General features: G+C 51.0%; 5 protein-coding genes across 5 annotated transcripts; 3 read left to right on the top strand and 2 right to left on the bottom strand.

Moving 5' to 3' along the window:
* The first annotated feature begins 489 nt into the window (after nucleotides 1–489).
* On the top strand, nucleotides 490–2,763 carry ASPSYDRAFT_997059 (OSTA/TMEM184 family protein). The gene is made up of 6 exons (XM_040853277.1): nucleotides 490–495; nucleotides 557–698; nucleotides 751–838; nucleotides 894–1,907; nucleotides 1,968–2,326; nucleotides 2,384–2,763. Coding segments are annotated over exons 2-6 (1,641 nt in total). The 5' UTR covers nucleotides 490–495; nucleotides 557–696; the 3' UTR covers nucleotides 2,562–2,763.
* A 769-nt stretch (nucleotides 2,764–3,532) lies between these two features.
* Nucleotides 3,533–5,078, top strand: ASPSYDRAFT_151388 (uncharacterized protein; the record flags this gene model as incomplete). Its single annotated transcript, XM_040842095.1, has 2 exons — nucleotides 3,533–3,656; nucleotides 3,715–5,078. 2 exons carry the CDS (start codon nucleotides 3,533–3,535, stop codon nucleotides 5,076–5,078), a joined length of 1,488 nt encoding a protein of 495 aa, XP_040702860.1.
* A 1,185-nt stretch (nucleotides 5,079–6,263) lies between these two features.
* On the bottom strand, nucleotides 6,264–9,633 carry ASPSYDRAFT_152487 (KH domain protein; the record flags this gene model as incomplete). Its single annotated transcript, XM_040842200.1, has 7 exons — nucleotides 6,264–7,115; nucleotides 7,177–7,374; nucleotides 7,427–7,791; nucleotides 7,844–8,168; nucleotides 8,221–8,682; nucleotides 8,740–9,021; nucleotides 9,106–9,633. 7 exons carry the CDS (start codon nucleotides 9,631–9,633, stop codon nucleotides 6,264–6,266), a joined length of 3,012 nt encoding a protein of 1,003 aa, XP_040702859.1.
* A 398-nt stretch (nucleotides 9,634–10,031) lies between these two features.
* ASPSYDRAFT_45486 (uncharacterized protein) lies at nucleotides 10,032–10,724 on the top strand. Its single transcript, XM_040847052.1, has 2 exons — nucleotides 10,032–10,609; nucleotides 10,671–10,724. The coding sequence occupies exon 1, from the start codon at nucleotides 10,353–10,355 to the stop codon at nucleotides 10,533–10,535; it is 183 nt and encodes a 60-aa protein (XP_040702858.1). The 5' UTR covers nucleotides 10,032–10,352; the 3' UTR covers nucleotides 10,536–10,609; nucleotides 10,671–10,724.
* Nucleotides 10,725–11,601: 877 nt separating this feature from the next.
* Nucleotides 11,602–14,073, bottom strand: ASPSYDRAFT_151451 (uncharacterized protein; the record flags this gene model as incomplete). The annotated part of the gene is made up of 1 exon (XM_040842101.1): nucleotides 11,602–14,073. One exon carries the CDS (start codon nucleotides 14,071–14,073, stop codon nucleotides 11,602–11,604), a length of 2,472 nt encoding a protein of 823 aa, XP_040702857.1.
* Nucleotides 14,074–14,097: the final 24 nt, after the last annotated feature.

Here is a 14,097-nt window from a genome sequence, read left to right as displayed (position 1 = left end):
CCCTCAGCACGACAACAAGCGAGCCAGGCATGAATGCGTCCATCGATAATGTCATCTTCAATTCCGACCCATGACAGCGCCCGAGATTCACTTGGATTTCAACAGCAGAGGGGGTGGATGGTGGAGAGTGAATGTGATCAGAGAAGGTCCGAAGGCGGTGGGAGATGGAGAAAAGGACGGGGAAGCTCCAGATGGGGTCATGTCAAGCTGCATTTCTGCAGCCTACTTGTATGTCCGCTTTGCAGGTGGCTATCTGTGCGAATATTCTACTCTTTCACCTCTCAATCTCCAAGTTGGTTTATTTCGCGCGTCCGTGGTCGCCAGACCTCCGCCATGCTTTGATCGAGCTGTGGTCAACGCACGCGGTCGAATACCGCGAGTCTTCGCGACAATGATGATGGCTTCATCGTCTGGTGGGACAGGCTCGAGCTTAGCCCGAGCTGCAGTGATAGTCGCTGGTGTCTCCTCACTAGTTGCCACGCTGCTCTCTTTTGTGTACGGACACAGCCTCTTCCCTCTTTCCAAGAGTTATACTAACCGCGCATCTCCCTACTAGGTCTATATGGCTTCAAACGTACGACGACGGCCCTACAACCCTTCGCCTAACTCTTATCCTCGGGTTTGTACTTATCTATATATTTCAGGAAAAACTACCGCAAGCCGCTTCTTCAGCGATATGTCGTTCGCATATTATTGATGTCAGTGCTGGATTTAGGTGGACTGCTGCCTGTGCTCCGCTTACTGTAACAGGGTCCCAATATACGCGGCGTCTTCCTGGGCGAGCATAATATCACTGAAGGCGTCGCTATGGCTGGCTCCTATTCGCGACGTATATGAGGTAATTCCGATTTCCGGGCAGCTTGTTCTATCGCCATTAATGGATCGAATCCTAGGCCTTTACGATCTATACTTTCTTCCAACTCCTCATCAACTTTCTAGGTGGTGAAAGGGCTGTCATTATCATGATGCATGGTCGCCCTCCGGTTCAACATGCCTGGCCACTCAACCACTTCCTATCTAAGGTCGATATTTCCGACCCACACACCTTTCTAGCCGTCAAACGCGGCATCCTACAATACACATGGCTAAAGCCAGTTCTCGCCATCGTTTCCATTATAATGAAAGCCACGGATACCTATAAGGAGGGCTACCTGGGCTTGTCATCCGGTTACCTTTGGACTGGCATTCTGTATAATATTAGCGTTTCCGTTAGTCTTTATTCGCTGGCACTGTTTTGGGTCTGCCTTCACCACGATCTAACGCCCTTTCGGCCAATCCCCAAGTTCCTTTGTGTCAAGCTCATTATCTTTGCTTCCTACTGGCAAGGATTCTTCCTGTCCATCCTTCAGTGGCTTGGAGCTCTTCCCAATGGTACCGGAGACTATACTCCGGATAACCTCGCCGCTGCAATTCAAGACAGTTTGACGTGTTTCGAGATGCCCATATTTGCGGTTGCTCACTGGTATGCGTTCTCATGGCACGACTATGCGGACTCGACCGTCTCCGCTGCGCGCCTGCCGGTTATATACGCCCTTCGTGATTCTTTTGGCGCAAAAGATTTGATTGAGGACACCAAGATAACCCTGCGCGGCGAGAATTACGGGTATAGGCTTTTTGATTCGGGTGACCATATCATTGCACATGAAGAGTCCAATTCACGAGTGAGGCGAGTTATGCACGGTATGCGATACGAGCGTGGCGGGAAAGGGAAGTACTGGATTCCTAAACCCGGAGAGGTCAATAGTCGAACTCCCTTGCTCGCCGGCTCCGAAGGTAGAAGCGGCACTCGACGCAGTAGCACCCTTGACCGGTACCGTTCCCGCAGCGAATCAGAAGAAACCGCTTTAGACAACGATGATGAAAAACTATTTTCCCAGGCCCGTGAATTGGAATTCGGCGACTTCAATGTAAGTGAATTGAAGCCGCAAACCAGCTAGAAAGTAAGGCCAAATACTGACCTGAGTTAGTATCCCGTTATCACCGCCAATATAGTTCCAAGGGACCAACGACTGGCTAGTCCTACTCCATCCCCTTCTACACAGCAACCGCAATTAGTGAAGAAGGCAAGGAAAAGCAGAAAGACACGAGCATCAAACGGCAGCCATGATGCCACCGATCGCCGTCCCCCTGGGAGTCCACGGCGACATCGACCTGAGAACCCAGAGCTGCAACGATATCGCTCTAACTCGGTCAGGTCCCCGGGCTCTCATCGCAGTCAGTTGGTTGATCTTGTAGTGGAAGACCGAAAGGCGGAGGACGACGAGCGGATACACGTTCAACGAGCATTTGGATCAGTGGCCGCTGAACCGGAGCACAAACACTTCCGGTACGTAGCCCACTCGATTCGGAAACCTCGCGCAATCATTACTGAATTCCCTTACAGAAGACCATCCGGTGATCCAGTTGACGAACCACCTGCCGCCACTGATAATGCAGAGGATATCGCAGAGACCTCAAACGAGCAAGATAGACTTCTTGATCCGGATACTGAAGAATTAAGTCCTAAAACGCCTGCCTGGAACTATGGGGATCTGGAGGATGACAATGTCTGGAGCCGATAGTGCGGCGGGCATCGTCTCATGTGCAAAGATGAATGCTTCGTTTTCTTTTCGGCCATCTGTTTATATTTGTTCTCTTCTTGGGCCATATTTTTCAACTGTACCTAAAGCGTTCTGTAGTACCATTGAGCAAATCTAGTATTTATAAATATAAGCGTGGTCAAGGCTTGAACCCGTCTTTCTCTTTCTCCAGCTTCCCTTGCATCAATTTCAACACACCACGTCACGCTCACCGTTGTCTTGCCCACTGTCCACCATTTTTGCATCAATAACGCAAATAACGCGCTGGTTTTATTTTGGACGCTAGGCCCGTTTCCTGCAGACGAACGAGGCCCTTTTGGCCAACGATCAGCAACCCACAAGGTTCGTTCTCCAAATCAACTGACACAAGCAATAAAAATCCACCGTTACGCGCCCGCCACGATGCAGCGCCCATTTAGCTTGAGGTGATCAGACCGACGTCTGGTCGAGTCAATGTGACATCCCCACAGACAGCCAACAAATGAGACGCACGTTCTGCACAAAGGCGGATCGGCAGTTTGAGGTCTTATCAGAACAAAAGGGTGCCTGGGATGGTTTGGTGGTTGCCCACGCCTCAGAACGCTGGCTCGGCTCGTTTCTTCGAATGCTGTCCAACGAGAAGGGTCAGGCTCTTGAGGGGTCGCTCGAGTTAGTTTCTCTTTCATTATTTCTGTTTCTGCTGCCGCCAGTCTCCCATCAGGTGTCCAGCAAACCGCCTGGTGCAGGCCCCTCCTTCTTGATGGCTTGATGTCTGCACAGGTTGATTCCTCGCCCGTCCTGACTTCTGATACGACTCCTTTTTCATCCTCCATATATCCCCCCCGCCTCCTTCTTTTTCGGTTTATATATTAATTCTTCCTCGTTTTTCCCTTTCTCCTTCTCTTCTTCCCAAGGTCCTCGGTATTCCCCCACTCCAAGGGAATGGGTCGACAGGTTTAAAGGCTCTGGTAGCAATGCAGAGGGCAATTGAGCAAGCAGGATCCGCATTCACTGGCTGGATCTCGTCCTGCTTGTTCTGCCTCGATTCAAGTGGCGATGATGGACGTGCCGACCATCAGCAAGCCATGAAGCAGAAAGGTATCTCGCATGGCCATCCATCATGACGCATACTCAACTGACACAGCCCCGTTCTTAGGTACTGAGCGAGAGATGCAAATATGCGACTCTCAACCTCACTTGGTGCCTCCGATGAAGCTTGTTGTCTATGACGACCTACCTAGTCCTGGGCCCCCTCGCGCATCATCATTTTCTACGTGGGTAATGGAAGAGGGCAGAAACATGGCTTCGCGAGCCTCAAGCAGGGCGAGTATGTCGTTCAGACGCAAGTCCACCGCTCCAATGAGGATCAGTGCGCCGACGGACTTCAGGCGGGTATCAACGTTACCTCCAATCTCAGCGGTATCGGTTGAATACCGTCCTTTGGAGTTGAGCTTCCAGAGCTCAGCAAACCCTCTGCCTGATCTCCCCCGCTTCAGCGATTTCAGAATCGAGGAAGGCCAACCGCAGCAGGCACTTGTCGCTCGGCCGCCGAGAGTCCTCTCGTCCATGACCGAAGTCTCATATCAAACTCATCCCGGCACTCGTCGTCCTTCATCCTCCTTCAACCTACCTCGAAAGCCCGTGGGGTCTGGCTCCCGCCGTTCATCACTCGCAACTCTAGAACTACTCATGGAGAAACAAGTCCCTGTTAGCCATCCTCTGATCCCACACTTTTCCGTTCGCTATTCTACCGCCTCTGTAGCCACTGGCCTGGCTACTACTACGCTTGCCTCCCCTCCCACATGGCCGGATTCAACCGTGGGAGCCCTACCTCTCTCAAACAACCCCCCTCCGCGAGGGACTCACAATACTACTGCATCAACAACACACTGTCCTCCCAACCCAAAAACAGCACAGGACAAGTCACTCCCACCAATCCCTGTGGGGACTCCCCTTGCACCTGGTGGGCACTCGTACGAAATCCCTGCGACCCCAGTGGATAATGGTCCCTTCGAACCGTTGGCCAAGTCATCTCCATCTCGTTCCAGCCGTGTAACGCAATGGCTCCTCCAACAAACCACGGCACCCAAAACTCCTACAAATCTCCATCCAACCTCGCGGAGACCAAGTTTCAGTGACAAGTTTTCCATGCGCATCCGCTCCCGCACCTTGAGCGGGTCAACCCTCGCTCCATCAATCACCAGCATCGATACCATGCCCCGAACCTTCAAAGCCGCCCCGGCTACAACAACGCCTCCTCTCTCGCATACCACCACAGCAGGTACAATGACTACAGCACGGACATCCACTCTCGATTCCCGGATCGAGAAGGGATTCGAAATGCCATACGTTTTCTCTCCGAGGCAAACCCACTCAAGCAATCTGTCTGACGAGCACCCCCGCTCCCATCCGACAATTCACGAGGCGCAGCAACATAGCCCTAATAATAAATTCAGTTACCACAACCCCAACTATCACCACGATCGTCATAATCATCCCGCCATTGGCGTGGCATTTTGATTTTCGCCTTTATCTCTACCCATGTGATTGCACCATTTGATTCTTGTCAATTTTGGATTTCAATCGATTAGTTAGTATACATACCCTGGCGGGTCTTATCGGCCTTTATTCATATATATAATAATCCAGCTACTCTTCATAAAACCATAGTATTTGACGGATTGTTCTCTACAGTAACTGCGGCAACCCCATCGACCAACAGCCCCAGAAAACGGTCTGAATAGGCGTTCGCCCGGCTCAATTCCTCACGTCGTTGCTTGCTTCGGGGTGGCCATGAGGCTTGACTAGAGCCCAGTGATGTCCAAAAGATTGAAGTACTTGTCTCACGTATTCATGCCGGACATCTTTCTATTACTGTTTTATTTTACAGCTTAGAAGCGCCATAGGAGGTACCTACCTTGCTAGCCATTTCCTCTTATTCTTACTCAATAGTAAAAGGATAACTAAGTTATACTTCCGAACCTCCGTTCTCTCTCTTTTCTCATTCTACACTATACTATCAATAGTGACTTAACAGGGTTAACAACGTTGCAAACCAAACACAAAGAGAACCCCAGACGAGAGGCTTTCAGAGGTATATAGGAACTAACTTGAACGCATTCAATCCAATCCAAAACGCACGATTGCAGGCAATTGATTGAACTCCGAAGCGGAGAGAAAGGGATGAGAAAGAGAGAGGGGAAGAGAAGAGACGAAAACTAAGCAACAATAGGATATCAGACTTGAGGCACAAAACAAACACTGTATGTAACTAACACCGTCGTGCACCATCATTTCACTTGGTATCATATCTGTAGAGGTAGATAAATGTCTTTTATAACGAGAACTGACGGACAGGCTGGTATCCCAGCTGAAAATGCACACTCAACTCGAGAGGATATTTGCCACACGGCTGTATGGGATATGAAGCCAGCGGTCGAACAGGTGGCGAGAACTGCGAACAGGTTCACAATGTACTAACCAGCACCGAGTCATAGCACTTTGTTTTTCTGTTCTTGCTAGCTCCTCTGCTGGTATGTCGAGGCGGTTGAGTACTCCTCTTCGTGGTATCAAAGTGAAAAAGAAAGAACAACAAAAACAATACAAAAATCCGAAAGAAGAGATCGCTCGTAACAATGTTGAAAACATACAAAAATTGAAACTGAAATTTCTCTTGGGGTATACTGCTGCAAATTGACATTGATTTTAGCGCGGTGGCCCAATAGGGGCCGGGTATCCAGAAGTAGAATTGGAAGTGCTAGGACGACCACTATCAAAAGACGCCCGGAGGTCATGCTTGGGTGTCATGTCCCCCGGTGCGGTACCGAATGGAAATTTCGTGTCAAAGCGCGCGGGCCAGCCATTACTGCTGCTGTGGCTGTGGGAACTCCCAAGGGCGGGCAAGTCGTCCTCGGGAAGGTTCACGCCGGAGTCGTTCCACGGGTTGCGGTAGCCGCTGTCCCGGGATTCCATGGAAACTAGTGACGCCTTCGAGGCGTTGCTGGAGGCGTGCTTGAAAAATGACGCGGGGGAAGCGGAATGGTTCTTGCGGCCGATGAACGAGGAAAACGAGGAAATGCTACCGGGCTTCCTGAGCCGCTCGAAGATAGATCCACGCTCACTCGTGTCATCGTTGAAACTGGGTCGAGTCGGGGAGTCTGTCGCAATTGGAGTAGGAGCATGTTGCAGCAACTTAGAGTCAAAGAACGGCAAAGACTCCTCAAATGAGTCCGACTTGGGTCGCGGGATAGCCCCTTTGACCGTGGTGGCATCGAGACCATGAGCGACGAGTCGAGAAATCAAGAAGTCAATTGCATCTTTCAGACCGCCAGCGTTGTTGCGTGTGTAGCCAAGTACAACACGGTCCTCGGCGGCTGACGAGGGCGAATCCGAGCCGCTCTCAGATTTGGTTGGTTCGGGGACATCCACCGTAGTATCAACCTCGTATTGGTCCTTGAGCTTGGTACAGACGTCCTCGCGGAAGTCTGCGCCCCTGAAAAACTCGCGCAGTTCAGGAGAACTCTGGAAGAGAAGCTCATGACTTTCAGGCACCATTCCCTAAATACGCATTAATAAGATGATTACACTTAAGAAGATGAAGAAAAGAAACATAACATACCAGCAATGCATCGACAGCCTGCGGGACCTGATACTCAGGACCGGATATCGTAACGACATCACTCGCAAGCTCTGTGCTAGGGAATTCGATTTTGCAGTTCCATTTCTTCTCGAGCTCATCGATTTCCGACATGCGGGCAAGCAATTCACGATGGTATAATCGGTTGATCACAACACGCTCGGAAACATACTCGGCGTCCTGTAGTTACATTAGCTATGAACAACGTAAAGAAAATACAGGGAGAACGTACCACTTTCTCGACCATGTCCATGATTTCCTGTTTGACCAGGTCCAAGCTCTGAGCATTACGTGCAGGAGTACGGCAAATAACATTGTCGACCTTGATGTCATCATCATCCTTGCCCATACCACCGCGGTCCATGGCATTGGAAAATTTGACAAAGACAGAGTACTTCTTCATGATCCGCTGAATATGCTGGCCGCCAATACCGATGATTCGCTTGTGGTACTGATCGGGGACGTGGAAGGAAATCGAAGCCGGCATCTCTTGCTCGACAAGATCAAGACCGCTCTTGGTGGATTCAAACTGGTTTCCGCAAACGTCAATGTGGAAGTTGTACTCGTTGAAGCCATCGAAGATAATTTGAACGTTGCCTATTTACCGTTAATGGTGTTCATCAAAACAATTTCGAGTCTAGTAACTGACTTTGACCCATGATCTTGTTGATCTTGCCGTTCTTCTTGCCGCTGACAAACTCCTTGTGCTCGTTCGCCAGCTCAATCTTTACACGCATCTGGTACTGGCTACGCTGAACGAAGGGAATCTGGTTGATAACCATCATAGCAGCCTTGACGGCGTCGTCGGAACCATTGATGGTAAAGTTCAGATTGTCGAAGCTTACTTCAGCACCGGAGTTCGTGCAGATGTCGGAAAGCATCGTTCGGACTTCAACATGGCTTGGACTTCGCACGGCTCCGGGAGTTGGATCAGGCACAAGAATCCACCATGAAGCACTGTAAAATTGGCCAGCCTAATACATTTTTAGTCAAGTTGGAGCAAGTTGGCATGAATAAAGTACGTACCAATGCCATGATCTCCCTGACGGTACGCTCGACGTGCAGAACATCAGTTCCCTGAATGCGAATGCCGTTCCGCTGGCTGCCCAATTGTGGGAAAATGACATAAGAACCGTTCATCTCCATGACCTTTCGGACCTTATCCAAACGATCAAGCAAGATGTTGTCAATCTTGTTTCCATTGACCCTGACATCCTTAACATACACCTTCACGCCCATAACCAGTTCATGAAGCTTCTGCTTGGCCCGAGTGATTTGTTCCTGAGTCTCGCCCGTGATGTAGACTTCATCCTCACTTCGACGATGGGCATTGGGAGGAACGTAGCCAAAGATGCGTGGGAAGGGAGGTGGGAAGTAAATGGCAGTGCCAGTAGCGGCCTCGATAAGCTTGACATTCTTGCGGGTCCGACCGCACACCAAGGTGTGCGTGGTAAGGTCCAGCTTGACGGCATCCACGTGACGTTTGAGCTTTTCGCTGTTAGCGGAAGGGCCCAGGTGGGACAACCAGAAAAATAAAAAACTCACAATCTGATCAATCATGATCAAAACTCTCGTTTTGGCATGTTCAGTGCTTTCCATATCTCCATATATAGCTACCCTAAAGCGCTGATCCAATCCATTGTCGGTGGCGTAGCCATAGGACGAGACGATGGCACTATCTGTATCGCGAAACTTGGGCGTAAGCAAGAATATATCGGTGCCAGTGTATTTAGCCAAAGTGTCCAAATGCTCCAAAACCGGCTGGCGGACTTCCTTTGTTTGGTTATCCGTGATGAGATGCGTATCAACGTCGACGGTCGCACATCGCTGCAGTCGCGAAAATGTTAGTAAAACATGAACGAAAAGTCAAGGTGCTGTAAGGATGACAAATAAAACATCTGAGCAACATACCAGTAGAATAGGTGTCTCATTGAGGATTTTGGCTCGCATTTTCTGCACAATCTCCCCGTCACCCGTAATACAGACATTGGTGGCTAGTCCTTGTGGCCGGCGCTGTAGGGATGGGACGGTTTTGGGCTCCGAAGAACTGACGAAAGCCTCAACCCTCCCATTACTGCTGTCCGTTATTTGGGCACACAGTTGCTGTAAGGATTTGACGTTGTTGACGTGAACAGGCAGGTGGTGAATGGGTGTGCCTTCGGGAGTCCCCTCGGAAAAAGACCACCGCTGGAGGGCTTGGGGGCTTGCGTGCAACACGTCATCCGCATCTGGACCGGCAAGAGTCGAGGAGAAGGGCACATTGAAGGAAAGGTTAACCGTTGGGTCGATACCGGTCGGCGGAGTCATTGGAGGTGCGCCATGGGGCCGTCGAAGCGAGTGGGAAGCCATCTCAGCGTGAGGGCGCGACATGCCGAAGGTAGGTGTCATTCGCTCCCAACCATGACGGGCCTGGCCCGTGAAGTTGGAGATCTTGTGCATAATCGGAGCAAATCGAATCTCTGACCCCTTGAACGAATCGAGGGGAGAGAGACGATGGGAGTCAGGTGTGAGAATATGGCGGGCGTCCGGAGCGGGATGGGCAGGAGAGCTAGGAAAAGAGGACGAAACGGAAGGCGAACAAGAATCCTAAAGATTTGAGGACGTCGGCTCGACAGGGATGGCGGTGGAAGAGGAATGGGCGCACAGGACGAGTGGGTTGGGATGGGAATGGGCGGAATGAATTCAGCAACCTAAAACGGGTATCGAGGGATGGAGGGCAGAAAAGAGGAATGAGGCCGAAACGGAGAATCAAAGGAAGGCAGAAAAAGAAATAGAAAGAAAAGGAAAAGAGAAAAGGATAAGAAGAAGTAAAGCTTGCAGAGAAGGGGGGGATAGTGGGAGGATCGAGTGAGGATGGTGAAGTTTGAGAAGGTGAAGGTGCAGGATGAGGACGAGAGAGGACCAGAAAGGAAGAGACGAGCGAGTGGGAGTCGAGAGTTGGTGATCGAGACGGATCGAGATGGAGGAAAATCAACGGCTGAATTCAGCACCCAAAGTCTTGTCTGACCGGGATCTGACCACCACACAGCTTCACAACAATTTCCTGCTCAATCACTGTTCCCTTCCCTTGTCTACTGGTGTGCTTTCCGATGTCTAGATAATTATCATCCTGGTCTCATCTCATCACTACCACTTTGAATATTACGCGGGAAGTGCGGATGTCCCTCCACCACGCAACCAGTGTTACGCATACACTCGAAGCCGAAAGACAAGGGCAATCGGCAATCGGATTCGTGACCATCAACATCAAAGTCCCTTTAGACACAAGTGATACAATGTTCTCGAAGTCCCCAATACAGGGTGTTGATCCAAATACCAAGGGATGTGTCAAGGGCAGCTGAGCTTGGGGTGGGAGCCTGGGACGACAGAATGTTCCTGGAATCCAAGACTTAAGTCGCACTATGTTTACTAGCTTGTGAATCATGAAGTCTATTGTTCCGACAAACTAAAGCGTGAGAGTTGACATTTTGCACTAGTGTCGTGCCAAACAGGCTGGAATGGAAGCCATCCCCAGAGCATCATGAACGTCGAACTCTCGTCATCGTCGCAAACAAGTCTTTCAGCACGGTCCACCGGGAATTCAGGCTGGTTCTGGTTCCATTTCGAGAACAAGCGAGGCAGCCAGTCACGTGTAACCTGGAAAGACCGGGTCTGGACTCGGGAACCAAACTGACAAGACCAGACTCTGCACAGGGCTCACGAACCATGGTATGCGTCATTCTCTGTTATAGCGAAAAGCCATTGTTATACCTACAGAGAGGGAAAGCCCTGCTCAATCCCTGCATCTCCTGCCACATTTCAAGCCGAGGACAGCGCATTCGCGGTGTGACGGGGTGGATCGGCCTCCCCTTCGACCCGGCGATGATCAGATCAACACCAGTCAGGTTGACAAGGTCGAAACGAACGCGCGACAAAGCAGCAGCACGCCAAAGTATTTAAGCTTACCCTTTGCCTCAAAAGAATAATGTTGCACGACGCAGAGGCGAGTTTGTCCTTCCTCGTCCTGTAGTTTCCCCGGAACCCTACATACCGTCCCGGCCATGGAACCCAATTCGCGGATCAGAGCCATCACACTCTGATTCATCTTTCAGGCGGCAATTCCCTTAGACCCACCTTTCCTATCCTGGTCTTCCGGCAAGGATGACGTCGACAATCTTGACAACCCCGTTGTGCACAGGAGAATGAATAAGACAATTGGAAGGGAGGAGTAATACCGATTGAACCGGCACTGGCATCCGTGCATTAACATTAAGTAGCTATTGCTTTAAAGATCTCATTCAACGCCGCGGGGTGTGGAATAATTATAATGCACCACCCATATGCTTCTTTAAATGCTCACTATACAAATCTCTCTTTTTGATCAGAGAGCCTCCTATGCTAGAACATCCTTCTACTCCGTACAGGCGCTCAGTAGCGCTGAGAGCTCCGGTGAATTGCATCCCTCGGCCCATCGAGCACCACTCGTTCTGGTTCGCCGTTCTCGTAATACCGCTCTTCATGAGGTATAGGTCGTGGAGCAGCTACGTACACGGGTCGCTGCTCAATATACTCTCTCGGCTGGCGGGAATCCTCGTCAATATATACACTCATGTCGCGGCCAACAGGACGGACACTCTCCACGCGCTGGATCACTTCACGTGGTTCATGATATCTGGCTGTCGTCGGCGGTCTGACGCTTGGAATCCTCACTACCCTTTCTCGGGGAAGCTCGGTTTCTTCCGCGTAATGACTCTGCCGGGGTGTATAATCGTGAACCTGAACACTACCGCTCCGCGGATACGGCTCTCTCCCATCAAACGGTGCAGCATAGGGGCGCCGTTCATTAGGGGTCGGCCGAGCATAATCCGTGACGCGTCTGTAAGATCCCGGAGGCATCTCTTGTACATATCTTCGGCCGCCGTATGGATCTTCGACGACAGACGCGGCCCGTACACTAGCATGACGCATGGGCGGCGGGCCCTCGTAGACATCGGATCTCGGAATTCGACTACTTGGCGGAGGCATAGCTTGTACTCTTGGTGCAGGAAGTGCCTCATAATACTGATTCCCATGCTCGTCAACAACAATTCGTCGCGGCGGTGGCTCCACGACATAATCATTGTAGTAAGCTTCGCTCAACTGTGGCGGAACAGGAGAGGCATAATGTCTCGGTGGGAGTACTCCAGGGTCATCATAATATCGGACACCATCCTGCGGTGGGCGTTCAACGACTGTGTATGGTCCATTACGCGCAGAATGAGGGCTTTGCAGATCAACATATTCACGCGCATACTCTGGTTTCCGGGCTTGGTGAAGACTCGCGACTCTCCGCAAATCTTGGTCATCGCGCATTGACCGTTGGGTGCCAAGTCGTGAAACCGTGCGCGGAATTCCTGAATCACTATGAGCGTCTTCATAAGGATCCAGTCCATATGCTGAAGGTCTCATGAGTGGCTCTCTTCTTTCTACCACAGGGGTGTAACGGGGTGAAGAAACATCAATATAGACAGGGCCTTCCTGGGGAGCACGAGCGCGGTAGGTTGGCGTGGTATCGGCAAATGGCGGAGGAGAAACAGGCTCCTCTTTAATAAATGGCTTGACCGAGCTAGCACGGGGGGCTCTATACACTGGCGGACGAGGCTGATCCCTGTCCCCTTGTAACCTCCTACGCTTCCTAGTCACCAGAGGCTGGGGTGGTACCTCAGGGCTCCCTCGGCGTCCCAGATCATACTCCATGCGGGAATCATGAATCTGGTGGACTGAGGGAACTTTCGCAATTGCGAGAGGCGAGACTCTTGACGGCTGGGGAGCTGCAGGGGACGTAATATGGTTTCGGATGACTCGTACACCATCTCCTGGGGAGATCGATCGCCTAGCGTACCGATCTCGTGGGTCGATGACTCGGCGTCTAGACGCAGTCGGATCCGCTCTAGGAGGCTCATAACTTTCTACCATTTCCATCGGTGCCACACCGGGAGCCGGTGGTGAGTATTCGGGTTCGTCTAACGGGTCGACCTGTTGGCGAATGTGCTGTACCCTGTACGCCGAAGGATCTTCAGGATGACGCGACTGTCTTGGATGGTGAGATTGAGTTCGGTGGTCTGCAATGGAGTAAGTATCTGGAATTGACTGATCCAATTCAGGACGGTTGAGAGCTTCAAGCCGATGCAACTCATCTGAGTATCTTTCTCCAGTAACTCCAGTGCCATGTTCGTCAGGGATTGAAGACGACGCCGAAGACGGCTTCTGATGGTCACCGTGCTGTGGGGAGTCAGGGGCTCTGCTAGAGTAGAAGGAATTCTCATCAAATGAATCGCTAGGTGCCCCAGGCCCTGAGGCTCCAGGGCCTGGGGAGGGTTTGACTATCTCAAATGCCCGGTTGAGGACATCGGAGACATCAAAATCAGGGGTCGCGTCCTGTATGGACACTCTCTGTTTTGACTCTTGTTTCCTCAGTTCAACCTGTTCCCGTATTTCTCTCTCCACTCTTTGTCTCTGTAACTGGATTTCTGCCCTCACTAGATCATCCGATTTTTCCAAAAATATCGGATCAATTTCGGAGGCAGGTTTCTGTGTAATACGCGAGACCGTCGTGTTCGATGAACCATTGGGGGTATTTGTACTCAGAGAGCTAGCCGGCTTTGCTATAGACGCGACATATTGAGACGGAGGCTTTGAAGGAGATCCCACAGTTTCGTCCGCTTTGCTCTGAGGCGTCGCCGACGCTGGTTGATTGCGAGACGCGGCTTTGCGGACAAACTGCTGTGGAACCTTCAACCTAGGGTGAGTTCCAGAAAATATATCCTCGCTTATTCGTAGAATCTTCTCATACTCCCGAACCTCCTCCGCTGTCGGTAGTTTAGACGCGACAGCAGTTGCTGGAAGCTGGGTTGCTGCCATGTTCTCGGAGCTTCGTAGGCAAAA

Source organism: Aspergillus sydowii (assembly GCF_001890705.1).
Source record: "Aspergillus sydowii CBS 593.65 unplaced genomic scaffold ASPSYscaffold_5, whole genome shotgun sequence".
NCBI lineage: Eukaryota > Fungi > Ascomycota > Eurotiomycetes > Eurotiales > Aspergillaceae > Aspergillus > Aspergillus sydowii.
The sequence above is the reverse complement of the archived record's forward strand: the minus strand, read 5'-3'. Positions and strand labels throughout refer to the sequence as shown.